This window comes from Thunnus maccoyii, chromosome 17 (assembly GCF_910596095.1).
Source record: "Thunnus maccoyii chromosome 17, fThuMac1.1, whole genome shotgun sequence".
NCBI lineage: Eukaryota > Metazoa > Chordata > Actinopteri > Scombriformes > Scombridae > Thunnus > Thunnus maccoyii.
This window is the reverse complement of record NC_056549.1, coordinates 11833895-11861280: the sequence shown is the minus strand read 5'-3', so window position 1 is coordinate 11861280 and position 27386 is coordinate 11833895. Positions and strand designations below refer to the sequence as shown.

At 42.8% G+C, this 27386-nt stretch overlaps 2 protein-coding genes and 1 long non-coding RNA gene across 5 annotated transcripts in view; 2 read left to right on the top strand and 1 right to left on the bottom strand.

The window, feature by feature from the left end:
• LOC121882192 overlaps positions 1-4735 on the top strand; it is a 35124-nt gene extending 30389 nt beyond the window's left edge. Inside the window, exons 4-5 of one of the 2 annotated variants that reach the window (XR_006092043.1) lie at positions 4180-4376; positions 4515-4735. This is a non-coding gene — a long non-coding RNA (uncharacterized LOC121882192). Of the gene's footprint in view, positions 1-664; positions 2592-4179; positions 4377-4514 lie in introns of those variants that run through there. The other variant, XR_006092044.1, reaches the window with a different exon arrangement.
• Positions 4736-6721: 1986 nt separating this feature from the next.
• naa30 (N-alpha-acetyltransferase 30, NatC catalytic subunit) lies at positions 6722-25666 on the top strand. Of its 2 annotated transcripts, none has more exons than XM_042390215.1 (5): positions 6722-7995; positions 9324-9447; positions 9761-9816; positions 12461-12635; positions 25402-25666. In XM_042390215.1, the coding sequence occupies exons 1-4, from the start codon at positions 7135-7137 to the stop codon at positions 12596-12598; spliced, it is 1179 nt and encodes a 392-aa protein (XP_042246149.1). In that variant the 5' UTR covers positions 6722-7134; the 3' UTR covers positions 12599-12635; positions 25402-25666. The 2 variants fall into 2 exon arrangements, with proteins under 2 accessions (XP_042246149.1, XP_042246148.1); XM_042390214.1 differs by lacking the exon at positions 25402-25666 and adding an exon at positions 19829-19914.
• On the bottom strand, positions 18892-24489 carry LOC121882189 (armadillo-like helical domain-containing protein 4). Its single transcript, XM_042390213.1, has 7 exons — positions 23218-24489; positions 21532-21936; positions 20115-20264; positions 19825-19983; positions 19633-19664; positions 19288-19422; positions 18892-19145 (listed from the first exon to the last, which is right to left on the bottom strand). The coding sequence occupies exons 1-7, from the start codon at positions 24131-24133 to the stop codon at positions 19071-19073; spliced, it is 1872 nt and encodes a 623-aa protein (XP_042246147.1). The 5' UTR covers positions 24134-24489; the 3' UTR covers positions 18892-19070.
• Positions 25667-27386: the final 1720 nt, after the last annotated feature.

Here is a 27386-nt window from a genome sequence, read left to right as displayed (position 1 = left end):
ACAATTAAACAAACAAGTGTTAATTAGCTTTAGAGGTTCAGCAGATTTTGTTACTTTCGGACAGAGCCAGGCTATTCTTTTTACCGTTTCCGATCTTAATGCTAAGCTAAGCTAACCAGCTGCTGGATGTAGCCTCATATTAAGCGTACAGACAAGAGAGTGGTATGGATCTTCTTATTTAACCCTCGGCAAGAAAGCAAATAAGCATATTTCCCTAAAATGTTGAGCTATTCGTTTAATCTAAACAGCAAATGGAAAGTGAGTCTAGTCATGGTTTCGACCTCAAAGATCATGCAGTGTGTGAACTTAAATTATGCCATATGACTACTGTATGAACTCTGTAACTGGGCAATGTGGGAAGGGTGGAGTTTTATTGGAACAGCATGCATTGATTAATCTTCTGTGCCGATCACCAAAGGAGAGCACAACCCTCTCGATCCGCTTAATAGAGGCACTAATAACGAGCTCCATTAGTTTAATATATGCTTTTATCGCTGTGCCCTTAGATGACTGTAGCGTTTCATTAGACATGTCTGCCTCATATCTCACTTTGCACCCAGAGGAAACTGTGAAGGGATTAATTTTATGATGGACCCCCTGCCTCCTTCTGCCTCCCTCCTCCTCCTCCTCTTTACTCCTTCCCTCCCTCCTCTCCTCAACTCAGCTCCCAGCCACAGCCAGGGACCCAGGAGGAATAGTGTCTTTGTCGTCCTGCCGTTTTCAGAGTTGAGGAACAAGAGGAGTTTAATCCTCATTGTCCAGGAGACTGCAGAGGGTGAGGGGGGGTCCTCTGCCTGTAAAATGATCCAACTGGCCCCGGCTAATCCCCTCCTAACCCCCACTCCCAGGCCTGACCCCCCCCCCACCACTAACCCCCCCAGCCTTAAATCACGCCCCTGTACTACCACAGTATCACACTATAAACACAAACACCCAGATTCATGCATGTAGAACTGGGATTATAAACCTTAAAAAGTCAAAAACAATGGAATGATGATACAAATCACCTAAATATATGATCATGTTATAATCTTTCTCACTTTGTCTTTGTTACACACATGCACACACAGCAGAATAATGTCATTCATAGTTATGCAGTAAGTGGTTTAGGGGGGTATGTTTAAGTGGGATTTAACTTAATCACCTGCACATGGGCTTAATCAACTAGTAACCCATCTTCCACTCTGGAGATCCTCCCCACCAGTAGAGGTGTCTAATCGACTATGATAGTGGGGGCACAACCCCCCAGAGACAGAGACACACTTTTTTACCATGATAACCTGTGAATTATGAAGTTATTTGAAGAAAGTTAAATGGCAAACAATTTTTTTTAACTGATACTGACATGTGAATATGTGTCTATTAGTGACAGAAAAACAACAGACTCATTAGTGGCGTGATTAGCCGTGGGATGATGTGAGTAGATGTGTGTGTCCGTGCAAGAGTGAGTGCGTATATGTGCACATGGAAGACGTGGGTTGACGAAAATAGAAACCAATAAAATAGCCTCATTTTTTATTGTTCTTCTCATTAGCTGAAGGATTATTTCAAGATCAGGCGGGACAGGGCCGGACATCTATTTGACGTTAAGTCTTTCTCAAACAAGACGGATGCTCTCCAGTCTGCGCAAATCTTCTCCTTTGAATTTTCCTACCTTGCACAGAGCCCCTCCCTCCCTGCCGATCTCTCTCCCTGCGTTCTGTCTTTATTTCTCCTCTGTTTCTCTCTCCCCTCCTCTCTTTCTTTTTCTGCGCTCCTCCCTGAGTGACAGCTCAATACCCAGCTCTCCCAGGCTTATCTAGCCTCAGCAGATGGTTGACTTGGATCACTGTTCATACGCCACGATCTGGGCTGGTGATAAAGACTGTTACAGAGGGAATATATACTATCTCTCTCTAGCTTGCTCTTTCTTCCTTTCACTCCTTTTTCCTCTCACCTCCTCTTGATCTACTGTCGTTTTCCGCCTCTCCGCCCATCTCTTTTCAGCACGCCTCTCATGTCTTTTTTTCCCCAGCAGCTCTTTCCATTTCTACCTGAACCTACTCTTCTCCTTGTCACGTCCTCCACTTTTATCAACTGTGCTCTTTGTCCCACCACTCCCCCTCAGTCCTCATCTCCCTCCATCCCTCCATCTCTGTGCATTGAATCTGGTGCTGCGTGATTGTCTCTGCTTCCCTGCTGGGCTGGCGCCTGTCTAAAGGGCCCCAGGACCCTCACTCACTGAGGGGCTCCAGCCATGCCAGAGATCCTCTCCTCTCCTCTCCTCTCCTCTCCTCTCCTCTCCTCTCCTCCTCTCACTGGCTCATATCAGCTCATCTGGTTCCTCTTCATCTCCACAGGATGGAAAGAAAAGGTCAAATTGTGTCTATTTCTGCTCCTTTTCCTCTTCTCTGTAGTCAATGTCATACATGTAGTCTGTATCTATGTGTATGATTGTCATATATCAATTAAAGGTTTCAGTTTTCCACTTTAATATGCTTTACTTTTTCAAATATATGTCAAATGTACAAGTGCCTGAAGCTTTTTTAGACTCACATCCAGTGTTTTCGTTCTTTCATTCTTTTCAGTGATACATTTCAACAACTGATGTACACTTCACAGGCCTCAATTGCCCATTTTATGTATACTTCACTTGCTCGGTCATTTGATGTCCCCCTCACATGTTTTTCATTCTACACAGCCAACCAACAAAGCAAAGGAAACAGGGTATAGCTGCCACTCATAGATGAAAAAGGAACTGAGCGCTGAGAACAATATGAATGAGTACATACTACACAGCACTTTGTATTGCAACAGGGAAAACGGGCTGGCAAAGACATCACTTGCATACACCGTACATTATCAGCTCCGTCTGATGCGTGCCAGTGTAATATGAGAGGGAAAAGACATGAAAGCAAGCACAAATCCAGAGGAAAATGAGGTGGTTTCTTGTGGAAAATGCAAAGAGGAGATGTTGAAATTCCTCAAATAATCATCAAAGTGGAGAACAATGATGCCTACATGGGCGTATAAGGAGCTGCCATCCCGTATGTGGTGGTAAACCCCTCCCCTCACGAATCACTGGTGGCTCTCTCCAATACTCCAGACAATTTGCAGCCATCTTAATCTGAACGGTGGAATCTGGCAAGCACTCCGGAGCACCTGCATCCGTCCAGCCTGACCCGCTTTTGTTCTGGTCCGACCCCCTAACTTTAGCCCCTAATTAACCCAACAGAAACTAATTAAATACAGCTCTAGTGGACCAGACGCCAGGCATGGAGAAAAAAAAAGAGAAGAAGAAGGAGGACACCGGGAAGTGAGTTAAGTTAGGGGAGCGAGCCAATGTGACAGGCAGGAGTAGGAGAGAGAGAGAGGGGGGGGGAGGGATGGAGATCCAAAGCTTGGCCTCCAGCCCTTGAGACCGGTTCAGACAGACAGAAAGACAGGGAGGGAGGCTCGAAGGAGGAGGGTATTTGGGTTTCAATGTCAGCCTGGGTTGTCCTGATGCATAAATCTCCAAAGCATGTTCTCACTCTCCGCTGAGCTCCATACTGACCTTGCACTTCTTTACATGCTGTTGTTTTTCAAGGTATTTTGGGTTCTTCTTCAGTTTGGTATTGGTGCCAACCGCTGTAATCACAAGCACACCAGTCACATGACGCAACTGACGCCCTGGAGATATTTGGAAAAGGATACAGAAGACAGGATGGGGAGAGCCACAGAGAGACAAGAGCAGTGTAGAATGAAAGCAGGAGGAAAAATAGGAGGAGGAGGAGGAGGAGGAGGAGGAGTAGGAAGAGGGGGGGGGAGAGAAAAAGGTACGGGACAGGATTGTGAGAAAGAAGATATATAAATATGGGTTCAAACCAGCCAAGTGTCTCTGGCAAGACGCTGCTCCGAGTCCCAGGCACAGCTCGCTAAGTGATAGAGAAAGTAATTAAGAGAAGCCTGTTCAAGTAGATAGGCCTGTAAAGGAGATTTGAAGAGGGGAACTGATTGTGCATGTCTGATTCCAGCTCTTCAGAGAGTTCTCAGCCCCAAGGCTTAGCTTTCAAAGGGCCGTCTCTCTACCGGTCTATCGTTCCGTCTGTTTCTCTGGAGCACATATTTACAAACAAAACATGCGTCTTCCTGTTTCCACATATCAAGCTCATGTACTGTATGTTAACAATAGAAATCTATTTGTCTTTCTTTCTTTAGATGACATACAATACAGTTGTGTTTACACCATGTAGCTGTAGGAAACAAGGCAACACCATTGGACTTAAAAGTTCACATCATGTCCGAATAGTGTTCCACCTCTGAGTACATGGACCTGCTTCAGGACGTGATAGAGCAACACTGCCTCCTAGTATGAACTAGACCATCCTGCAGATAAACTTCACAGTCTGACTGACGTGAGTTTCATCAGTTCCATGTCAAATTGTGGCATTGAGAATTGGGTGCATTTACTTTTTCATTGTCCTAAATATTAAACAGCCACAAAGAAATCTAAGGCATTCATCACACACTTCACTCTTTCTTTCCATTTACAGGAAAGCTCCCAATATTTCAAGGAGATGAAAGCAGACTTTGCAGCTATACGGGGACACAGACAGACATATCCTGGATGAATAAATGTGTGGTTTTATTAAAATGTTTAAAAAATGTTTTTAATGACAATTCAACACTGAAGTGGTAGGGGTTTACTCCCTTTTTAACCTCTTAACATCCACCGGGTCGCCAGCAACCCACTTAAGCCAGTTGTAAGCAGCTTAGCATCTTGTAGTAATGAGTAAAAGCAATTGACACAATTTGGCCACTTGGAGATGTTTTGGAGAGGTTCAGGGACACCAGTGACACCACAAACTAAAAAGGTCTAGAGGTCTGGAATTTTATACAGGTGTGGTTGACAAGATGTAGGAGGTATGTGGTGGTTTGCATAGTTCTGATATAAAGCATGTCCTAGTTATTGTTATTCAAATATGACTCATTATAGACGAGGACCAAAAACATGTTTTTGAGACATATTTGAACTGATTTAGTTTTGGTTGTGTTTTAGCCACATGCCAAATAAAACCATTTCCAGAAACTAAAATATGTTTCTTTTCAAATGAAGCCTAATACATGCATTTTGGCCTCACAGTTCTTCTGTTATAAGCTTTTCCATTTGGGTATACCAAATAGGCAAAAATTACAAAAAAAAAGGGTGGATGTTAAGAGGCTACAACATGATATACTACTGAAAATGATAAATACAAAAAATACATACTTCTTCCTTGACGAACATTATTTGGAGACATTTCATATGTTTTTATCCTGTCCTTTTTACCCTTTCTCAAAGTTATCCTTATCCTTTATTTGTAGTTTTATACGTTTAAATGTTTGTCTAAATGTTGGTTTTTGACCTGTGCATGCAGAAAGAGTGAATCATTCTCATTGGAACACCTTGTAAAAACAAATTTTTGAGAAAGTTTTGTGATTATCAAAATCTCATCAGTGCTCTCTTCAGTGACCACTGCAAGCATTTGGTGTCTTTATTTGATAGTGTCATTAATAATAAAGAACTTAGCACAAATACATGTCTACGGTATGATGACCATAGCATTGTTTAGCATGATGTTGAAGTATGCAGTTCTTTAAAAACCTCAGAGACTTTTTAAACATTTCAGGGCAGCTGAAGACTTTTGTCCATGAAGTCTTCCTGCTCCACAGCATGCTGAGTGATGAACCAGAATCCATCACTTCCCCCTTTGTTGCAGTTCTTGGAGTTCATCAGCCAAAGTCAAAACCACATTAGAAATACTGACCAAGTATGTGTCTTTGGACTGTCAGCATTCAAACTTTGTATCTGAATTTGAATTTGTTGTTTCTATTCGCTTAAAAAAAAAACTACAACAGGGATTTTGTCAGAAACCTAAATAACACCTGAGTGCAGTTACCTCAGTGTCTGTTTACTGTCATCACTTGAACACACTCAGTGGTGTTTTAAATGGACTGTATAAAACCTTAAACTGCAAATATCTCATGAGTGCAACTGATGTCAGATACAGACAGTAGTGAAATGAAAATAACATGTTTCCTTCTGGAGGGTAATAGAGTGGAAGTACAGAGTCTCACAACTCAAGATGAATGCTTTCATCTCAAAACGAACTGCTCTTATACTTTGTCACTTTCCGGGATGCAGAGTGATGGGAAGAGATCAATGAAACCGATCTTCTGGTGACATCTACTGGAGAAACTACAGTGTTGTTGCAGGAAGAAGAAAAAAATCCTCTAATCAAGACTATCCTGAACTTGGCGTCCTCTGCTGGTAGGAAAGTAGGCAACTCTAGTTCTTGACCTTACAGGGCAGTTGACCGTTCAATCCAGCAACTTCATAAATCACCTTTGATAGTTCCATTGTTGAGACAATTTCACAATATTGGCCCAATTTATTCTAATTCATAGCTTATTCGCTTAATAGTGATATAAAAATACAATAAAAGGTGTGCACAACTAATCATTGTACAATTAATTTCTGTCCTATTTTGGTTCGTAAAATCATGTAAATCAGATAAAACACGAGCCAAAGGCCTGTTTGTTATCTTGCAACGTCTTTCAGGGTTTCAGATAGTTGAACGGTGTACCTCGAGAGGAAATAAAAATTTTACACTATGCATTTTTTAAAAAATCAATTATTTTTAAAAAATGGAACCATGACCCTGTTCTAATTCGTTCAGTTTTTCTCGCTTTTCTGTTTTTTGCTCTTTTTATTGTACGCTAATTCTCTGTTGCATGTAGTTCAAGACAGCATCCTGGCGTTGTAGTAGTAATGCAAATAAAGGTCAACAAAATTAGCATGTAACAAAAGGGAAAATATACTTTATTAATATGTGAGAAAATTAATTGGCCTTTGAAAAAAATCAGGACCTCTGATGCGTTACACCACTGTCGTAAAACGTCTCTGTCTGGTGTTGCAATGGCGTTTGCTGCGACAGCACTTTGCGGCAGCAGGGAAATCGAGGAGAAAGCAGCGACTATCGTCGCCAGCGGAGATATTATCGCCTCAGTAATCCTCGGATTTATGCAATATTCGGTGAAGTAACGTGTATATTGATTTTATTTCCCTGCGCCTTGTGAATGAGATTGTGTTCAACGTTTTCCAAGCGTGAATCTCCACCTTAATGCGGTGGGATGGCCACAGTGCCGCCTGGGCCTAGTAGCGCACTGCCCGCATCCCCGGCTGAAGTTCCTCCTTTCCCCGGGGCTGGGAGCGCGGAGCCGGCGGGGGAAGACGGAGAGCCGGCCTCTCACAGGGACGAGTGTGTCCCCGCCGGTACAGGGAAGAAGTCTCAGCCGTTAACCGAAGTCAAAGGGTCGGTTAAGAAGAAGCAGAAAAACATGCTAGCCCGAGCTAGCCCGGCGGCGCTGCACCTTAAAATGCAAGCCCGGGAGCAGCAGCAGTTGAACGGCTTGGCCAGTCCCTCAGAGGACGCCGACGGCCACCAGCACACAGGAAACCGGCCTGACAACCCGAGACCGTCCGTGGACAACTGTGACAGCAGCGGCAGCAATGAGGAGGCTTCAGCCGCCAGAAACAATAGTGAGCACTGCCAACACGAAGGCCACAGCCCCTGCTCTAAAAACGGCAGTCACTCTCCCCTGGTTAACAACAGCATGAACGGGATGCCGGGGTTCACAAGAACTGAGGCGGCCCATATCCACCCCGAGGACGGAGGGAAAGAGGAGGAGTTTGACCATACGGAGCCCCCGAGACCGCCGAGCGACGTGCCGCCGGACGCCGCCGGGCCCGGCGGAGAGGAGAGCCCCGCTGACCTGCAGCAGCAGCCGCCAGCGGCAGAGCTGGCCCGGCTGGACCTGAGCAGCTCTCCTGGCCGAGCGGAAGAAGAAAGCCACGGCATCCGCTATGTCCGCTACGAGTCCGAGCTGCAGATGCCGTGGATCATGAGACTGATCACCAAGGACTTGTCTGAGCCTTATTCCATTTACACGTACAGGTACTTCATCCACAACTGGCCGCAGCTCTGCTTTCTGGTGAGTATGACACAACACGCCCCTAACTGTGAAGGAAATGTCTCCGTCCACCCTTTTAACTTCTTTAAAATAATGTGTGATCTACCCTTATATCCCATGGACTCTGGTTGCAAGTCAGTTTTATTTGTATAGCCCAATACCACAACTTGCCTCAGTGGGCTTTACAATCTGTACAGCAATACAACATCCTCTGTCCTTTGACCCTCAATTTGAATAAGGAAAACTCCAAAATTCACACAGGAGAGAGAGAGACAGGACATTATTCAGACAGGAGAGAGAGAGAGAGACAGGAGAGAGAGACAGGACAACATTCACATAAGAGAGAGAGAGACACATGAGGTGAGGCTGAAACTCCTATGGGATGAAGAACCGGATCCAACTGATTCTGGAAATGACACCGACCACCAGGGAAGCAGAGAGGGTTCCAGGATGGGTGATGATCCAGCAAAGAGACGCCTGAGTGAAAAGGGAGAACACGAGGGGAAAATAGGAAGAAAAGGGAGGGCAGGGTGGGAGGGGTGCAGCTTGGACACTCACGTGCTTGTTACCTGGAGTTGCATAGCATTATCGGGTGTGACTTCACACTCACAGCTCGCACATCGGACATAGCTCTGATGTGTGCTATAGATAAACACACACAGTATGTAAATGACTCACTGAGACAGCACATTGGGTTGGAGTTTGTATAGCATTGGTGTATGTGTCGACAAGGTCCAACTGTCGTGACAGCAAACCTTTTAGTTCATCAATAACGTCAGGGTCTCCTGTCAAGTCAGTTGTATACAGTTAATGAGGAAAAGAAGACTCTTAAAACTTTCAGCTGACTAAACCAGTCTCACCTCAAGGTCTATTCAGTAGCTGTTCTGCAGCTTTCGGCCACATCATGCAGTCTTTCTCAGTAGTTTGGGAGTGGGAGTTTGCCCACTTGCCAAGGAATTGTACATGTTCACATTTCCTTTTTTCTTTCACGTTTGCTCAATCTTTCAGTCTCAACCTTCATTTTCAGTTTTAGGAGACAGTAACGTGTTATATAACTAGGTGTTTGTGTGTTGCACATACAGTGTCCAGTGAAGGTTTTCTACTGCCTTTGTTTATCCCCTGGAGCCCCAAGGTCGTAAACTTCCCAGTTCCAGTCTAACTGGAACGCCGCATGTGACATAAGAGGAAGTGCCATGAAATAGAGGTCAGAGGTCAGCTAAGACAGCCGGCAGAACTGGCAGGATGACAGGGACTCTAGAGGAACCGTTGCTAGGTTTGCAGCGGCCACCCCAGCAGACACTCAGAGGCCCTAACAATTGCGAGTGTGTGTTTGTTTGTTTGTGTCACAGGCCATGGTGGAGCAGGAGTGTGTCGGAGCCATTGTATGTAAGCTTGACATGCACAAGAAGATGTTCCGACGTGGCTACATCGCCATGCTGGCCGTGGACTCGAAACACAGAAGGAAAAGCATCGGTGAGATCTCCGCTCCGCACGTCCCAAACAGAACCGAACAGTCTGTCTCATCACAATCCTGAACCTAGACCAAGTCTTACAGCAGTGTCTCGCTTTCTTTGACAGCCAAATCTCTTTTATGCAAATGCGGCGTTTAGATAAATTATACACTCTGGGTTGCTGTGTAACATTATGTTTTACATTTGTTCCTCAGCTGATGCCTGCCTTATAGTATCAGACTCAAAGCCATTAAAAATAGAGAAACTGGGTGTTATTTTTGTAAGAGGTTTTGTTTATTCACATGTCGTTACTTACTTGGGCTCTTCTATTCCAGGTACTAATCTGGTGAAGAAGGCCATCTATGCCATGGTGGAGGGTGACTGTGACGAGGTAAGATACCCACACTCATTTCCACTGCGAGGTGGACAGGGCTACACAAGACTCTCATTTCTGTTTCAAATATATAAATACATCCAGAGACTATTAAAGTCCCAGATAAGAGCCTGAAACACACTCACGACATTCACAAGGCTTTACACCTCAGTCATATGCAGAAGACGGTCTTGCATTTACTAGCACACATTGTACAGGAAATGTAGAAGAAACCAGAAATCTTTAGAAAATCAAGGTAATACCTAAAATGACTATTGATTATTAAAATAGACCTTTCTGACATTTGGTTCTTTGCTGTAGGTTTGTGTTGCCCTAAACATTTACCTTTTGTAAGACAACTACATCCTTACACAATGATGTTTGGTTAATTCTTACTGTAACTGGGTCAACAGGAAAATTATGTTTCTGTTTTGTTTTTTTCCAAGGATTTAGTAATTCATAGCACATCTACTGTTCATTCTGATTGGGCATTAGGTAATTTTTAGCTTATCCTTCCTTTTTGATATTAGTATTGTGTTGATTTTGAACCTAAATATCATTAATTTCATCTGCTTTATGCTAATTCATGTTGGACACAGCTGTGATTCAAACTGCTGCTAGTTTTTCAAGGTCCAGTTTTCCCGCCCTGTCGTTCGCTTATCTAAGTTTGCTGGTAATCTTGTCAGCTGCTCTAAGCCTTATAGTATCTACAAACTATTTCACTTATTCTGCTTCTCACTGAATAGTCGCATACTCACCCACGTGATTCTTACACACATACGCACCATCGTTTAAAAATCTCCAGAGAGAGCAGTTTTATGACGTAGAAATGAACCACAGTCTTAAAAATGGACAATGTGATTCACCACTTAATTTTCTATCATTGGTATGATTGTCCAAACAAGGAGACAGAATATGTCTTTTTTTTTTTTTTTTTTTTTTTTTTTTTTTTTTTTTTAGAAATGTAACAATTAAGCATTTAACAGCTTGTGACTGTTGACACTTAGGCTGCTTATTGTGGACATTTTGTGTGGATCAAGAACATCAAAATGAATCATTAATACTTCAGTCCTAGAAGCCAAAGGAGTGTGCATGTATCAATGTCTGAACAGATTGACAGCCCACTGACTCTAAAATTCATCTTTACTGACAAGTAAAGATTGATTGATTGACCTTCCAGGCAGCTACTGGTTTTTGGCTGTGCTGGAGCTCTCAAGCGTTTGTTGGAAGAAGCGATTCTTTTTAGCAACTGACTCTTGTGCTGTAAATACTCCGTCGAACATAGCAACAAGAAAGATTTCAAAACCCCGTCTTGCAACTGCATTACCACATGATAACAACACACGTTTGAAAAATGTAGAAGTTGTGAATGTTCATTGTGATACATGACGGTTAAAATATTGGCTGTTTGACTTGTAAATTGTAGAGTAATTAATGGAAACTTAAGAGTTTCTGGAAAGGAAGAAAATCATTTTAAAAACTTGAGTACACGGGAAATGGTTCATAGCAAAGATTACAATGTTAAAGTATTCAACCCCTCTTGGACTTGATAATTTTTTTTATCATTTTAAAATATTGAATCACAGTGACCGTAAGTAGAACTTTTTATCACATATATTTTGTTGTTCCTACTAAATATTGACTTAAGGAGGGTGTGAATACTTCAGCAGCCAGTTACTTTAAGTTTCATACCTGTGTAGTAACACCTGTGTTTTTCCTGCAATATAACAAGTGACAATGTCTGCTCTAAAAAATGTTTATACAGTTGAAGCTCCATGATGCGGTTAGCCTACCTTAGCATAAAGACTCTAAGCAGGAGGAAACCTAGTTAGCCTAGCTCTGTCAAAGATGCATCCCAACAACTCCAAAAATGCCTTATTTACATGTTGTTTGTGTGTCATTTAATAAATCTAGAAATAGAGCATGTGACATTGTAGTTTAATAAGCAGTTAGCTTTCTAATTGAAGCTATTTTGGCCAACACCAGCTAGACCAGTAACTGAACACATTGTGGTTGAGTTGCAGGCTTCAAACACTTTGGTAATTTTGAACAAAACGCAGCAAACCCTTTAACATATCGGTGAGTTGCTTGCTAGCTCACAACATACAGCATGTAACTGAGATGGTTTTGGAGTTGTTAGACGTTGTCAGATATTGTTTTTATGTTCTTATGACAGAGGATAACTCTTTTCCCTGCTTCCAGTCTTTGTGCTAAATTATGATGAACATGTCATAGAGCTATCACTATACCATGCAGAAATATCAATACTTTCGTTTGTTTCTTGATAAATAAGCAATTATGCTAAAGCATAGTTAAAAAAAAAAAGTCCAGAAAAACTAAATAATTCTTTGTGGCAGGTTCTGAAATAAACCTAACACAATGTCTACAGGCGTAGTATGAGCAGCACCTTAGTAAAGCAGCAGCAGCGAGTGCTCTGTGTCTACACACGAGGTGTTCAGGTACAATGTTGAGTGTAGGTCACCAGCTTTTTGGCCTGTGTAGACAGCGGTCTAAAAATGGAAAACGTATCTGTTCCGTCAGATGCGTATGAGACGAACAACTGAAAAACACATCTGAGACACTTTCACATGGTGTAACACGGATCAGTTAGTCTCATATTTCACAAAACAAAGCACTGACATGTCCGTCTTTTTGTCGACAGGTTGTATTAGAGACCGAGATCACCAACAAATCAGCCCTGAAGCTCTACGAGAACTTGGGTTTTGTCAGAGACAAGCGGCTGTTCAGATACTACCTGAACGGAGTGGACGCACTGCGGCTCAAACTGTGGCTCCGCTAGAGGAAAGAAGAGGGGACAGGGGAGGACGGGACAGCAGGTGCTGTTCACCTCGTACACTATCAGCTTGACAGCCTCAGCTCTGCCCTGGTCATTTCACACTTATATACACAAACACACACACACACACACACACACAGACACAGTACACGCACACACACCTGTGTACAAACATAAAGAGTATGCACATAGGTATGCATAGACACGCAAACACACCCTACTTTTGTCCTTGACCTCTGAACAACTGTTGTTTAGGCAGAAACAGACTAAAATCCCTCCAGATGTTTTCATGACGGGGCCCCTGATACTTTTTGTGACGAGGAGGGGGCGAGTGAGGGTGGTCTCTGGGATGACCTTGACTGGGGACTAGATGACCTTTTGACCTTCAAGCTTGGAATCCGCATTGAGCGGGACGTTCGGTGTGAGGCAGCTCCGGTGAGGACGTGCGTCCAAACCCCAGAGGACAGGGCACCACACCAAATCATCCTGCAGAACACAGGACAAAACAAACTAAAAGAAAACAACAACAACACGTGAAACAAGGAAGCGGGGGGCGGTAAAAACAGACTGGGAAGAAAATATTTGTGGAGTTTATTTTTGTGTTTCTTTTTTAACCTTGTAAGTTGGATGGGGGACGGAAAAGCTCTAGTATGACTGTGTGTTTGTACCGCCTCATGTTTTTTTGGAAAAGCAAGTGTTTGGTCTATTGTTGTGTGCATGTGTACGTGGCGTGGTTGGTTTCACTGTGAGCGAGTGAACGTGTTCGTGTGACTGTGTGAGCGCATGCTTGGTTGGAAATTTGTGCGTACTGTTCTCCCCCCCGATGTCTGTTTTTGTTTCCCCATCGTGTCCAGTGGGCGCGGCAGCTCCCTGCTGCTGTTTCCATCACCTGCCTCAGCCTCCAGGACTGAAGCCTGTAAAGATATGCATGCATTTATTTTAATGTGAGTGCGAGAATGAGCGTGAAGAGTGTGTGTGTGTGTGTGTGTGTGTGTGTGTGTGTGTGTGTTTACTAACCCAGTCTGAGGCTAACCCTCCGAACCCCTTCCTCTTGTTTGGTGTAAGCATGTTGGCGCAGAGCTGTTGATCGAAACAAAATCACTCCATTAGCACCTCAAACTTTGCCCAACCGGTGGATCTGCCACCTTTTTCGCTTCAGCGTCCTAAATCTCTCAGTTCATCAAACCCTGACGGAGTGTGGGTGACGAGTTTATTCTTTTTCTTCCTATTTTTGCAGATCAGAACTTGTTCTCCCCCAAATGCACTGCCAGCCGCTGCAAAATCCCCCCCCCCACAAAAAAAGGAGAAAATGGAGTCTTGAACAGACATCTTGCCAATGATGGTGTGGTCAAACATGTCCTAACCATCTCAGTTTACTCCTTTTTAGATTATCAGTCTGATTCTCCTCGTTGCAAGTGCCACTCAATCCATCAGCACTCTCCGCCACGTCTGCAATGATCCGCCCGCTAACAGGCGGTGCGCACACTGCGGTCTCGGCCCGCTTCTGGTCTGCCTCGGCACCAGACTGGAGGTGAAGTGTTACACGTGCTGGATTCCTGTTTGAGTATGCTGTGTGTGTGTGTGTTTATTTCTTGATTAAAAAAAAAAAAAAGGAAAATAGACAAGTATTCTTAGCAGATTATATTTTATTGTTTTTGTTCGCTTTCAGTTTATTTAGATTGTCTAATATACACCTGTATAACCTCACGCCGCCCATAAGCGGCTGAGTCCACAATGCACTTCCCAGGTGCCCTAGCTCGATGCACAACCAACCTCGCTAACATTTTAAGATCTCCAGCCTGGAACACTGGTCATAGATCCAATCCACACTAATTATGGCAAAGAAAGTTTGCTTTAACCGCTTTTGTTTTTCTTCAAAAGTAAAATGAACAATGGTCAGATGCACTTCTTTGGAAATTGCTGCAGTGTGTATGTGTAAGTTTGAATGTGTCTGTGTGTGTCTTTCGTTATTTTGACAATGGTGTGGATCTGTTCTGATAGACTTTTTATTCTCTACTTTCAGAGGCCCCGCACAGTAAAATCCCTAGCTTTTATGGTGCTGTGTTTTGTTCCAGCCTAATAAGGACAACAGGACGTGTTAATAGGAAGGAACAAAAGCACACACTGTTTTTTTTGCTTTTTTTTTTTTTTTTTAAAGCTTTCCAGGATTCTGGTTCGTGCCTGATGCGATAGAGAGAGAAAGGAGACAGATTGGTTGATAGCTACGGGGAGAATAAACCCCTAAGTCGGCTTTGATTCGTCAAATTTGGAAACAACCTTCACGTCGGGTTGTAATTGCAATTTCAGCTAGATTTTTGTTTATCTAGTTTTTCAAATTATGCAATTTGGACATCTGTGTGCTTTTATCCTGCTTACAAGCACTGAAAGAAACTGACATGTGGCACAACTGAAAATCCAAATATTGTCTACAGAACAAACAAAAGTCTCCAGCAAAACATTCATACTGATCATATATTTTAAGGATTTAAGGACGGATGAGTGACACTACAGGACCCTGCTCACAGTTTAGGTTTCTTTCCCCTTTCAGCGGTTCAGCTGAACTTTTACACCCCAGGAGCCCTTGACTGGAAGGGAGAGTAGATGTTTACAGAGTTGCCACCCACCATAACAGCCTGTGTATGTTTGTGTCTGTGTGCATTTGGAACAATGGATCAGATGACCTATTTTCTTTTGTTTTTTGTTTTGTGTTTTTTTTTTTTTTCAGATTTGTATAAGAGTGTTGTTCTATTCATTGGATATATTGAGAGCATGTTTTTTTTTTTTTTTTGTGAATCATCTGTTGGGAGGGGCGATTTGGTTGATTTATCAGATTTTTTTTTTTTTTTTTTTAAATTTCTGTGCAACTTTAGCCCATCCAGAGATGTTACAAAGAAGGTGATGAGCAGTTCATTGTGGGCATACAAAACTATTTGGACCGTGAACGCCGACTATTTGCTTTTCTGCTCATCTGACGCTGTTTAGATTTCAATTTCCACCCTGTTTCAAACTCCTTCCGGTTTATTCTGGAGGTTAAAATCTTGTGTCCCTGCGTCGGACACTTGTTCCCCTCACTGTCTGGGCCTTTAACACAGTGACTACTGATGGATGAAAGGACAGGATAGGTGACACCTTAACAAATAAACCTATCTCGTTCTATCAAACCAGTTGTCAACATAAGGAGGTGTTTTAGATTTTGAAGGAAAGGGGTCTGCTATCTACTTTGTGTTATAATCCTGTGAAACTCTGGCAGTTCCACTGGGTATAAGGGCATTACAGCCTGCCACACTGAGCCAAAGGGCTCTGTTTAGATCATGATCACAGACTGAAGGGCTTCGTCATCAATATCAGTTAGTAGCCATGGCTTGTGGTGTCGGGTGGTTTTACCCGGCTCTCACAGACAATGTCTCCTCTGCATTTGGAATTAGTTGTAAGTTTTGACACAACATGCCAGTTCAGTGTTCACAGATGCTTTTTTTTTTTTTTTTTTTTTTTTGTCTTCACCCTGGATGTCCGCTGCGCTGCCCAGGTGGCTTATTCTAACAATCCCACCCTCCCTCTTCTCTGTCCTCACCCGGGGCGACATCTACCATCCTATATTATAAAATTCCCCCAGAAACCAGATTATTGGTAGTAACATTTGTCTCGGAAGTCATGCTGCACCACAAAACGCTGTGGTCCCCAAAAACAGCCAACCAACCACAGGGGTTCCCTGCAAGTCTCTTCGGGGCGGCAAGCACCGCCTCCACCGCCATCCACCAAGTGTGCAAAGGGGAGAGCAAAAAAGGTTTTTTTGCATGTCAGATTTCTGTTTCCCCTGTTCCTCTTCCCCGTCCCCTCTCTTGATTTTGATCTGGAAATGTCCGATAGCTTTTATTTAATGTGGAAAAAGAACACAGAAATAAATTATTTGATTTTTTTAATGCTGTAAACTGGGTTATCTTGTCTGCTGTCTGGAGTGGGTTTCATTTAAAACAGTCGGTATTTTAAGAAAGAGACACAATCAGACATCTGAAAGAATTGTTTATTTGATCACATCTGGTTTCATATCTACATAAATAGACAAAAAAGTGTCACTATTTTACATCACACTTACTCTAAAACAGTATTATTGCATATACACAGGCAGTTGTACATGAAGCATATCAGATGGCTCATGAAGTTACAGAAAATATATTTACTTTAAACAAAAGACTGGCTCAAATGAAGTGTTACAAATATTTCTTGCATCTTTTCTGTTTCTGAACTACAGCAGAAGAGATGTTTCTATTAAATAAATGAATACTTTTTTTTTTTTGTTTCTCTCAAGTCATGAAGTAAAGACTCAAAACCTGATCTGACTCGTTGCATCTCATCAACGTGACATTCTGAGCTAAACGTGTCCGACTAAATGTCTCCTGTATCTGCTCTGTTCTGAACCAGATTAAAACACAGAAAACACTACTGTGCAAACTGAGCTGGTTAAAAAAAAAAACACTTATTGTGAAAATATTAACTACCCCAGTGTCTTCAATGTTTGTGCTTTTCCAGCCAACAGAAACACTTGATTCATTATAAAGAAGTTTCTGCATTAAGTCTGTGTATGAATAGACTTTGACATAGTCATGCATTTAGAAAAAAAGTGGCAAAAGAATGAGTTCATATGAGTCCTTATACAGAGTTATATTGTACGTCTATTGTACGTATTATGCTACATACTTCTATAGGATGGTATTTCAGATGTGCTTCTCACAGTAACTTTTATGAGCCTTGAATAAAACATTTACACGAAATTCACATTTAAACACAAATATTAATGCAAATGAATCTCAAGTGAAGGTTTCTAAAAATGTTTGGAAATCTTTCTTAGAGAGAATAGTTCAAATTTTTTGGGAAATGCACTAATTTATTGTTGAGAATTGGATGTGATGATCAATAACTAGGATGGCAAAGTCATAATGACGCGCCCTATTCTACTAGTACTATAGTACTCTACCTACATTGGTTGGGTTTAGGCATGAGGAGTGAGATTGCTTAGGGTTAGGGCTTGACTTCGCCATCCTAAAAGAAAAAAAATTGCGTACGGTACGTATGAAGCTACCGCTAGTAGCCGCTTAGATTAGATTAGCAGTAATCTCTTTAAACAGATATCTGCATAGCCGATGGGTTTCGAGATTGGATTAGTAGGGAAATAGCTAGCTTGGCTCTGTCCTAAAGTAACAAAATCCACGAACCAGCGCCCCTAAAGCTCACCAAATGAACACAATATATCTCATTATAGCTATAGAAAAAAACTAAGTTTAAAAATGTGACTTAATCGTTTTAAAGGACCAGTGTATAGGATTTAGTGGCATCTAGCACCTCCCCCCTCTCTCCTTCCAAGCATGTTAGGAAAACCTACGGTGGCTGTATAAAATGCGAAAGGCCCTCTCTAGACCCAGTGTTTGATTTGTCCCTTCTGGGCTACTGTAGAAACATGGCAGTGCAACATGGCGGGCTCCATGGAAGAGGACCTGCATCCTATGTAGATATACCGGGCTCAAGTAATGAAAAAACTATTCTTACTTTCAGGTGATTATATACTAATTAAAACATGATTATTGTGCCAGTAGATCCCCCTAAATCTTACACACTGGTCCTTTAAGGGCCTATTTCTTGACCAGTAGTCACTGCTCCTGGCACCGCTGTAGTCTGGTATATAACCACCTGTAAAACCGCTACTATTTAGTTTTTATATGCATTAAACAGACACGATATAATGTGTTCATTAGTGAGCTTCAGAGGTGCTGGTAGGCAGGTTTTGGTACCTTTGGACAGAAGCGTGCTAGCTATTTCACTCTGTTTCCAATCTTTATGCTAAGCTAAGCTAACCGGCTGCTGGCTTGATCATCTCATTTAATTCACGGCAAGAAAGCCAATAAGCAAATTTCCCAGAACTATTACTTTAAATATCCTTAACGTGTAGCTAGAAAGAAAACTTTATTTACACTAACACGACTGACCCCAAGTCAGCTACATATACAGTACATATATTTACATTGTTTATGTTATGTAGCGTTTCTACAGCCCTTTTATTACTTGACAGAGAACCTGCTGGACCGAAACTCCACAAATCCTCAATTTACCAGCAACACTTTCTGGCTGTTGATACCCCTGCATATTTTGTCTTTAGGAGCAGCAATTTTATTTATTTATTTTTTTATGTCAAAGTGCATCACACTAGCCCTGCCAAGCCTTTAGAGTCAACATCACCTGACAACATTCAGAAAAGTGCTCACATTGGTACTTTTAGAAAGGGGGGGAGGGATTGGGGGGGGGGGGGATACAAAGCTGACCTTTGTGCAGCCTGTGCAAATTGTGCCCTATACTCAGTCACACTCTGTGGAACAGATGAGTCATTGCCAAACAGCCCAAGGTGATTGGAGATGCGGTAGTCATAGCGATGGTGATGTTCGCCGAGCCTCCTGAAACAGGAGCATCAGCCAGCATCAGGGTGTCATCAGAACTCGTCCTCGGAGCTGTCGGCCAGCAGCATGGCCTGGTCCTGACGACTGGTGCCAGGCTCGTGAGGTTGCTTAGGATGAAAAATTAAATCATTTACATCTCACTGTCTGGCAGGCAAACCACGATCTTTCTAATCATCCCTCCTCACTGTTATCCGATACACAACAATAAGTGATTAATACAATAGGGGTATTGACCTCTGGCTGTCTGACCTTCCTCCTCTGGTGTTTGAAGCTGTTCCTCCTCTTGCGGTGAATCATCCTGATGCTGTAGAGGGCACCGACGATTAGCAGGGCCCCTGTGATGCCGATGCCCACAGGGGCCAACATCCCAGACACATAGCCCGCCTGCCGAGAGTGGAGACACAGAGGTCAAAATGGAGGTACATAGAGCCAGTAGCTGGGTTATAAATATGTCTAGTGTGGGTAAATCCATTTAATCTCCACCTAAGTTATCTTATCTAACAAATCTCAATTATTAAACAAATTCTCACCACTGGTTGACATTTTTTTGACTGAAAAACAAGACTTTTCAAGGACAGTAGGGGGCAGTCTTACCTTTTCTCTGATCAGCTCTACCCAGCTACGCACTGGAAGAAAAGAGCCATAAATTAAGCAAAGCCACAAACTACAAGACTCTTTGTTTGCGTCTATGTGTGGCTTGGTAGTTTTAATGATGGCAGCAAGTGAAACAGTCTAAGGCAAGTAAAAGGATGAATTATAAATGTGTGTTTTCATGCTCTCTCATACTCAGCCCCTGGTTGCGTTGAACCCAGACAGGAGGTGGAGGAATGAGGCTGTATGGAGGCTGTGTTGAGGATGTCTTAGGGGTTTCTGTCAGGTCTTCTTCGCTCTCTTCTTCCACCGATTCCTCCGAGTTCTCATCCTCATCATCCTCATCTGGCTCCTCTGTGAGGAACAAAGCGGAAGAAGGAAGGATCACTCTAGTCTTGTAGCTTTTCCACTCATTGATGGTTGAGATTTTTAAAAAATGATATTTAAAATGAAATAGTCTCAGTGGGCAATAAAACTCATCTTACCCTCAGACTCCATCTCCTCTAACCCTGATCTGGATTTATGCACAGGCTGACGGGTTGCCATGGTTACTGTTGTCGTAGCATGCTGGAAGGATGAGAGTGAGGGGTCACTGGTTGGCAGGTTTTCTTCGAGGTTTGGTGTCCTCGCTGCATCTACACAAATCACACAGCACAAGGAGAAAACAAGAGTAGTGGAGGTTTTCACACAGTTTTTACAACCAAAGCTCATTTTCATAATGTGTGAGAGACAAGATGCCTGTTTAGATTTGGGTGAACTCAATCAGTCAGACATTCAACAAATGCATCTGCAAAAATGAATCTATTTACAAATCACATTACACTACTGTGCTTTAAATGACAGAAAACTATTTTGCAGACGATGCAAATGTTTAGACTGATGAATTCCTCCTTATTTAATGTGTGTTCTTAACTGTCTGTGTTGCCGTTGGTGCCAGTTCATGTCAAAGTCAAATAAACTTGGACAGACTTGAAACTTGGCAACAATAATAAAAAGTCATATCTAATTACTATAATAGGATTTAAGAAATGTTAAACCTAAAGGTCAGATGCCAAGCAGCATTATATTTGCAAGTTATGTTGTAAATTCAAACTTGAAAGGTGAATATTATTCAAACGTGGACATTGTTAAATGCACAAATAATGTGGTAGCTTCTTACATTAGTTTCTAGCAGCAGACTCTTAAAGCTCCCCTCCAGACTTTTTAAAGATATATATAAAATACTCTATTTTGAGTAAGAATTTGGGTCTCATATGGTTTTTCCCACAAAAAAAGTTAAATTATCTTGTTAAAATCCTTAAAATTACATCTACTCCCTCGCCCTCATTAAAAATTACAGAATCTATGAATATGCAAATATTTTTCAGTTCAAAAGTTTAACCACTAGACACAAGATGTCTCCTACTTCACTGTTAAGTCTGTTCTCAGTGTTTGTGCACTGGAGGCTTCAAGTTTTCACATCACACTTGTGTAAGCTGCATACTGGACCATGATTGGCTCCAAACTAGTTGTGATGTCACAAATCATGTTCGTAGGCCCACCCCTTAAAATCTGATTTTCAGTGAGCTCAGAGAAACTTTCCACTTTCAGCAGATAAAGTGAAAACAGCCTTCAAGTGTCAAACTCTGCACATACATCATTCTGCACAGTGAAGCTCAAACATCTAACCGTAGGAACAAAAAGGAAAAACAAATTTCTGATCAGAGGCGGACTTTAAGTTTGAGATGTTTTCCATCGACCAATCAAAAGACCTTCATGCAGGCGAATGTTTACAGATAAATCACCTGTGTCACGCTAACTCTCAAATCTCTAAATTTGTGATTTGAATGTAGCGTGGTCCCTTAATTCAAGAGCCTCATGTTGACATTGAGATTCAAAGTCCTGCCACATCACTTCTCTCACCTTTATCAGAGGGATCCTCCGACAGTCCTGGCTCAGTTCCACCACGACGCTGCGAAAGAGATGGAACTGAGGAGCCTATCGGCTCTGGGAGCTCGGCGCCGGATGTCTGCCAAGGTGACGTCCAGTCTGGCATCAGTAGGGGCGGAGCCTGCGAGGGACCATCACTCTCTGTCTCCACAGTGACCAGCTGGTCAAGGTCCACCTCTGACAGAGGCATGCCTCTGGTCGCCATGGCAGCAGGAGGCTGAGGGCTCCCAGGCACCAGGGTGACTGCCGCCACTGCTGCTCCTGCTGCTGCCCCCTCTGGAGTGACATCTTCAAAAGGCTCAAAGATGAGAGGGAGAGACTCTGATGACATGGTACCTTCTGTGGCTTCATCCTGAGACAGCGGGACCACAGTGTCCACTGTAGTTGCGTCAACACAAGCACACAATCAGGGTCATGATACATAGCATGAGGATTTCAATTCCAAAGGGCAGAATTGTTTGGACCTTTTGTTAAATGTCAGAAGAACATTGTAGTCTGAAAAACTTTAGTGCTTATGTTGGGTTGAATTCAGTGAGGGAACCAGGGAAAATAAATGACGCCAAGTTGATCTTACAGTTTTCAGCTCTGCACGTAACTCTGCTGATAGTTAAAATTAAAAATGTATAAGTTGTTCAGCATATAGCACTTAAGTATTTATGTCAGAACGCAGCTTTCTGAAAAAAGTGCCTTTTTTGGACATGTAATTTTCTCATTAGAGGCACTTGTACTCGCTGAGAGCCGAGTTCACAGTGCAGCTATGACACAATGAAAAAAAGGGTTGTTTAAAAAGATGGTTCTTTTCTAGATAAGAGTCTACCGCGGGGGGGCTCACAGGAGAAACTGTTACTGCATTACTGCATCTCTCAGGCGTTTTTTTCCTTTAGTCCAAAGCATTTCTAAAGCTAGTGAGGGGGAAAAAAAGTAAAAATACTTATAAATCCTTTTACATAATACCGTTTTGGGAATTGAGGTTTTTTTGTGAGCTTCCTTTCTGTTGGGAGGAAGCTTCATCAAACAGACAATCCCCCTATGGAAGGCAGGAACACATATTGGCTCAGACAGACTCCTTTAATCCATTTCCCTCTTCTGACTCTCTGAATAATAACCTGCCTGGTTCTTTACAATATGAGGAGTGTGAAGGGTGAGAAAGAAAGAGAAGAGATTTGGGTGTGTGTGTGGGGGGGGGGGGGGGGGGGGGTATAGATAGAGAGGGGTTGAATCCTCCAAAGACTTGTATAACACACCCCGCCACCAGCCTTTTTTCCTGGCAGTTGTCAGGTCAGGAATAGAAAGTAATTAGACTGCCACGGGTCCCAGCTGGGGTTCAAAGTGGAGCGTGGAAAAGCGGGCGCCTTCTTTGCCAATCATCAAAGGCAATCTCAGCCGCTAGATGTGTCGTTTTCATTTCCCGCCGCACTTTTTAATGAAGCCTCCTGAAACCCTGCGAACTCCAGAAAGCCGTAAAATACGGTTTGTTGTGGAAGAAGTTCTCATCGGGTGACAATGACTGCAGAGCATTACCTTACACCACTTCAGAGGGATTCTGTGTGTCTCAAGTTTCCATACATGGAACTAATTACCCATGAAAAAGAGTTTTTACCCAAATGTTTTCATTTCCCTGCAACATTAATTATGCTTTTCTAATTTTTTTAGACTTACCGCCACTTGGTCTGGCAGCCTCAGTCCAAAGGCTTTCAAGGCCGTCCTCTCTTGGCACCAGGTTTGGTCCAATTTCAGGCAACAGGGGGTCTGGGAGTGTGGATATTGTAGCTCCATCGTGGCCCCACATTGACAAAGAGGTCCGAGGGGAGGCGAAGACAGAGGGAGGGATGGGGCTGTGAGAGGTCAGTCTCTGGATCCGCACCAAGGGATTTGAAGGTTCTGTGGATGACGGCCAGCTTGTTTCTGTGTCTTTACCTTGTAGAGAATCCCCATCTTCAGGTAGTTTTGTTCTGTCCTCTCCACTTTGGCTATTCTTTTGTTTCTCCTGGGTAAGCTCTTTACTCAGGCTTGACGCCTCTGTCTGCGGTGGTGCTGCAGAGGAGGCCGAAAATCCATCTGGAGTCAATCTTGGTGTACTAAGAGCCATGTGTGACTGCTTCCTTTCACCTGTGGGAGTTAATACAGGCTCCTTTGTGCTCTCTGGATCAGCAGACAACACTGAATCTACCTCTGACTGTCTGTGAGCGTCTCCCATCTGAGACGCACCCCCGACCTTCTTTACCTCACTGCTTTGGCTCCATGCTTCTCCGCCAGCCACACTCGGCCTAGATCTTCCATCAAGGCTGTCCCCGTTTTCTGTCTGCGTCACTGGAGCTATCCCCTCAGGTCCTGTTCTGCGTCCATGTGAGCCAGCCCCTCCTCCTGCACCTACATTCAATATTGGGCCATTTAGATCTTCTTTATCTGAGGGTTTAGACTCTGTGGGGTGAGTTGTCACTGAGCTGGCGCACTGCCCGTCACAGCTGCTGTCCTGCGTGGGGGTGAAGTTTGGGAGGTGGACAGGGTTTCCATAGACACAGAGACAAGTACCAGCCAGGAGGAGGAGGCGATGGAGCGTCCCGGACATCAGCATCTCTGTCTCGTCTCAATGCCTGGTGAGAGTGGATGCAAATGATAAATGCTAATAGGCTTAACTGAGGTGTAAACAACTCCCCTCCTACAACTTCTACGCTTTGGCAACCAGACAGAGAGTCTCAGCAGAAGTGGAGGTGTCTGGAGAGGACGATAGGTGGAAGGGCACACATTACAAAGGTGTGCAATGGCAGATTAAAGGGTCAGAATGCCAAGTGTTTTTCATTTGAGAACTTCACATGGCCTGTGATAAGCACAGAGAACAGGATTAACTGTGCGTCTCTGCCCGCCTTTGCTTTGATGCTGCGGTTGCACCGTTCTGAATGGCTCAGCTAATTCGGATGAAATTCCTTTTCATCTCAGACTCCTCTGAACGTTTTGTATAAACAGAAGGAAACACAGGGACGTGTACACGCATACACACACACACACACACACACACACACACACACACACACACACACAGAGGGAGAGTGACAAACACAGAGAGAGAGGGAATCTGACACAGCAATCCTTAGCACCCCTCCGCACTTCACCTATAAATAGCAGCAGGTTTTCTATCCTCTAGGATCCTCTTCAGATGGATCCACCAATGCTGAATTTGTACTTTAAACCAGGACAATTTTCAAAACAGAACATATGCACATGACCAAATGCTACATTTGATCAAAAACAAATCAGTCTGTGTGAGTCAAATCTTTGTGTGTGTGTATGTGGCACATTTGTTGCTTCTCCGATGTGATAGCAATAATCAATCAATCACAGCTGTAGAAAATGAAACAGACAGAAACGTCACGTTAAGAATCCGCTATGTTAATAAATAATATGATAAAAGGGTGGCACCCATCCATATTGCCTGAGTCAGACGAGCGTCTGAGAGAAATCATCATCATCAAGCTCTGCTGATGCACAGTCCATCAATGACACAGTACAACCCCACTTTTCTGCCTGCGCACCTCCCCTGTGATCAATGCACGGAGCTGCCGGTTTGATCATGCAGTCCACACCACCTGACGACAGAAGCGCTCGAGCATATGGACTGTAAACAAATTCACACTGCGGTGTTGAATCCCATTTCTCCCGTCTGACTGCACAGGATTATCATATTGGGGTTATACATACGCTCACATTGACTATATGCACCCCCCCTCCACCCCCCACCCCCCCAAATCGAAGCACTCATCATATTCTGGTATTGAGAGCAAAATTTACATAAGCGAACAATTAAAGTCGCATATGGCTAAAAATAAAACTGCCTTTACCTTCCAGAGTTCATGACGGATATGCTTTGCCCGGAGGATGCAGAGCTTCTCTTGCAGCTTGCACAAAAATGCAAGACGCACGAATACAAATTCGGGGTAGTCTTGCGTGGAAAGCAAGCTGAAGGAGAGGCTTGTTGTTGTGCAGCTCAACGTCACAGACTGAAAGTCTCTGTCTTCTCTACGTGTGTCCGCCCGCCCGGGCTTCTGAAGTGCTGCCACCAAATGCTTCAAATCTGCACGGATTCATTAAAACTGACGGGTTCAGCCTCTGATTTGTGATAACTGTGCAATTCCTTTCCGCTACATCAATTCCTTGTTGTATAATCAGCAGTTCATTTTTCGCCTGCACTGTCTACTTTGATAGTTTTTTCCTTGTCTTATTAAACAGGCCATGTCAGACAACTGGTGGTGCTGATTGGACAGCTCCTTAACCTTAAGTTAAAGGTCGCCTGCTCGTCATTGAGAATAGGGGAGACAAGGGACATTTGTAACACAATTTCCTTACTAGTAGTGTTAATTTTGTCAGCTATTTTTAAATTTAGTCTTAGTCTTAGTCCTTGTTAGTTTTTATCATATTTAGTCAACATCATCCTGTTTTTTAAGTCAAGTTTTAGTTGACTAAAAGTCATTTTAGTCTTACCTTAGTCAAAGAAAAACTATTTTAGTATAGTTTTAGTCAATGAAAACTGTTGATATTTCAGTCTTTTTTTAGCCATCACATTATATTGAACATTTCAGTCAATGTAGTTGAGCCAAAACCAATAATTTTTTCATTTTAGTCAAACTTATTTCACATAAGATTTTATCTCATCATTATCTGATGAAGAACACAGGTTCAATGATTAAGAATGCAGCTTTGCAGAAAGTGTCTGGTCTGATGGTATCAATTTAAGGAATACATCCAGACATGAAACATGTTCTGATCTGCATATTTATTTTGTACCATTTTGTACGATTCAACAACTGGGGCCCAATACTTTCTTTAAAACAGCAGTGGTCAAGCAAGCTAGAGAGTGAATGAAGAGAGGGAGCAGCATTAGCTTCATCCCGTCCGCTGTGGCCTCTCTGCTCTGCGTTGCTGTGGCTCAGCCCCACACTTGGTCAAGAAGACACACAGATCTGCGGCTCTTAATCCATCCATGACAAAGGTTGGGAGCTACACACCGACAACCCAAAGGCTGATGCTTGAAGTGTCCCGAACACAGCAAAATAATAAGAAAATACAGGCAGAGGGCAGAGTTTCTGCAGATATATACACCACCACATACTTCTAGTTGGTCATAAGTGATGACTGAGAGGGATTACTTTTGAGTAAATCTATACATTGTTTTCTTTAGGAAAATCCTGTATAGTATACCTTTAAGAAACATTTTTGAATAGGACTGGTCAGTTTCTTCATAAGTAAACACGGTGTCTATAACCTACATATTGTATTCAACTTTTTTTGTGAACTGAAAAGTCAGATATGCTAAAGTGATTTAAATCCAATCAACCCATCCTTACAATAGAAATAAATTTTATTTGTAACTTTATGAGTAACTAGCTGTTGGATGCATTGACAATAAAGTAGTGGTAGAAGAAACATACTGCAAGATATTGGACTGCTGTGGAAGAATAGTGAGGTGGGACATACGGATATATGAATCAAATGGCATCGACAGCAGTTAATGGTATAACATGGTATGGTAATTGTATAACAAATGATATAATTGCTTCATGGGAATCCTGTGGGGACATGAACATAAGTTTTATTATGAACACACAGCCTGGAAAAACTGGAGTAGGCTTATAGTGACAGCAATATACTGTAGTTTGAGCATACAGACCAAGTTCCAGTGACCCCCACTGGTGGCACAGTGAGGTGACACTATGAGTTACACCTGTGCATTGTTGGTCATATATTTTAAAAAATTGTCATCTTTATGAAAGAGAACTTTTAAATGCATTTTTTTCCTGCTTATAGTCAATTGAATCGGTGATGTTACAGCTCTT

Excerpts from the sequence above, each read along its gene's own strand:
- naa30 (XM_042390215.1), top strand. The coding sequence starts at position 7,135 with ATGGCCACAGTGCCGCCTGGGCCTAGTAGCGCACTGCCCGCATCCCCG. Across the intron at positions 9,448-9,760 it reads ACACAGAAGGAAAAGCATCG|GTACTAATCTGGTGAAGAAG; the intron begins GTGAGATCTCCG and ends CTTCTATTCCAG. Across the intron at positions 9,817-12,460 it reads TGGAGGGTGACTGTGACGAG|GTTGTATTAGAGACCGAGAT; the intron begins GTAAGATACCCA and ends TTTTGTCGACAG.
- LOC121882189 (XM_042390213.1), bottom strand. The coding sequence starts at position 24,133 with ATGCTGATGTCCGGGACGCTCCATCGCCTCCTCCTCCTGGCTGGTACT. Across the intron at positions 19,984-20,114 it reads AGAGGAGATGGAGTCTGAGG|AGGAGCCAGATGAGGATGAT; the intron begins GTAAGATGAGTT and ends TGTTCCTCACAG. Across the intron at positions 19,146-19,287 it reads TCAAACACCAGAGGAGGAAG|CAACCTCACGAGCCTGGCAC; the intron begins GTCAGACAGCCA and ends TTTCATCCTAAG.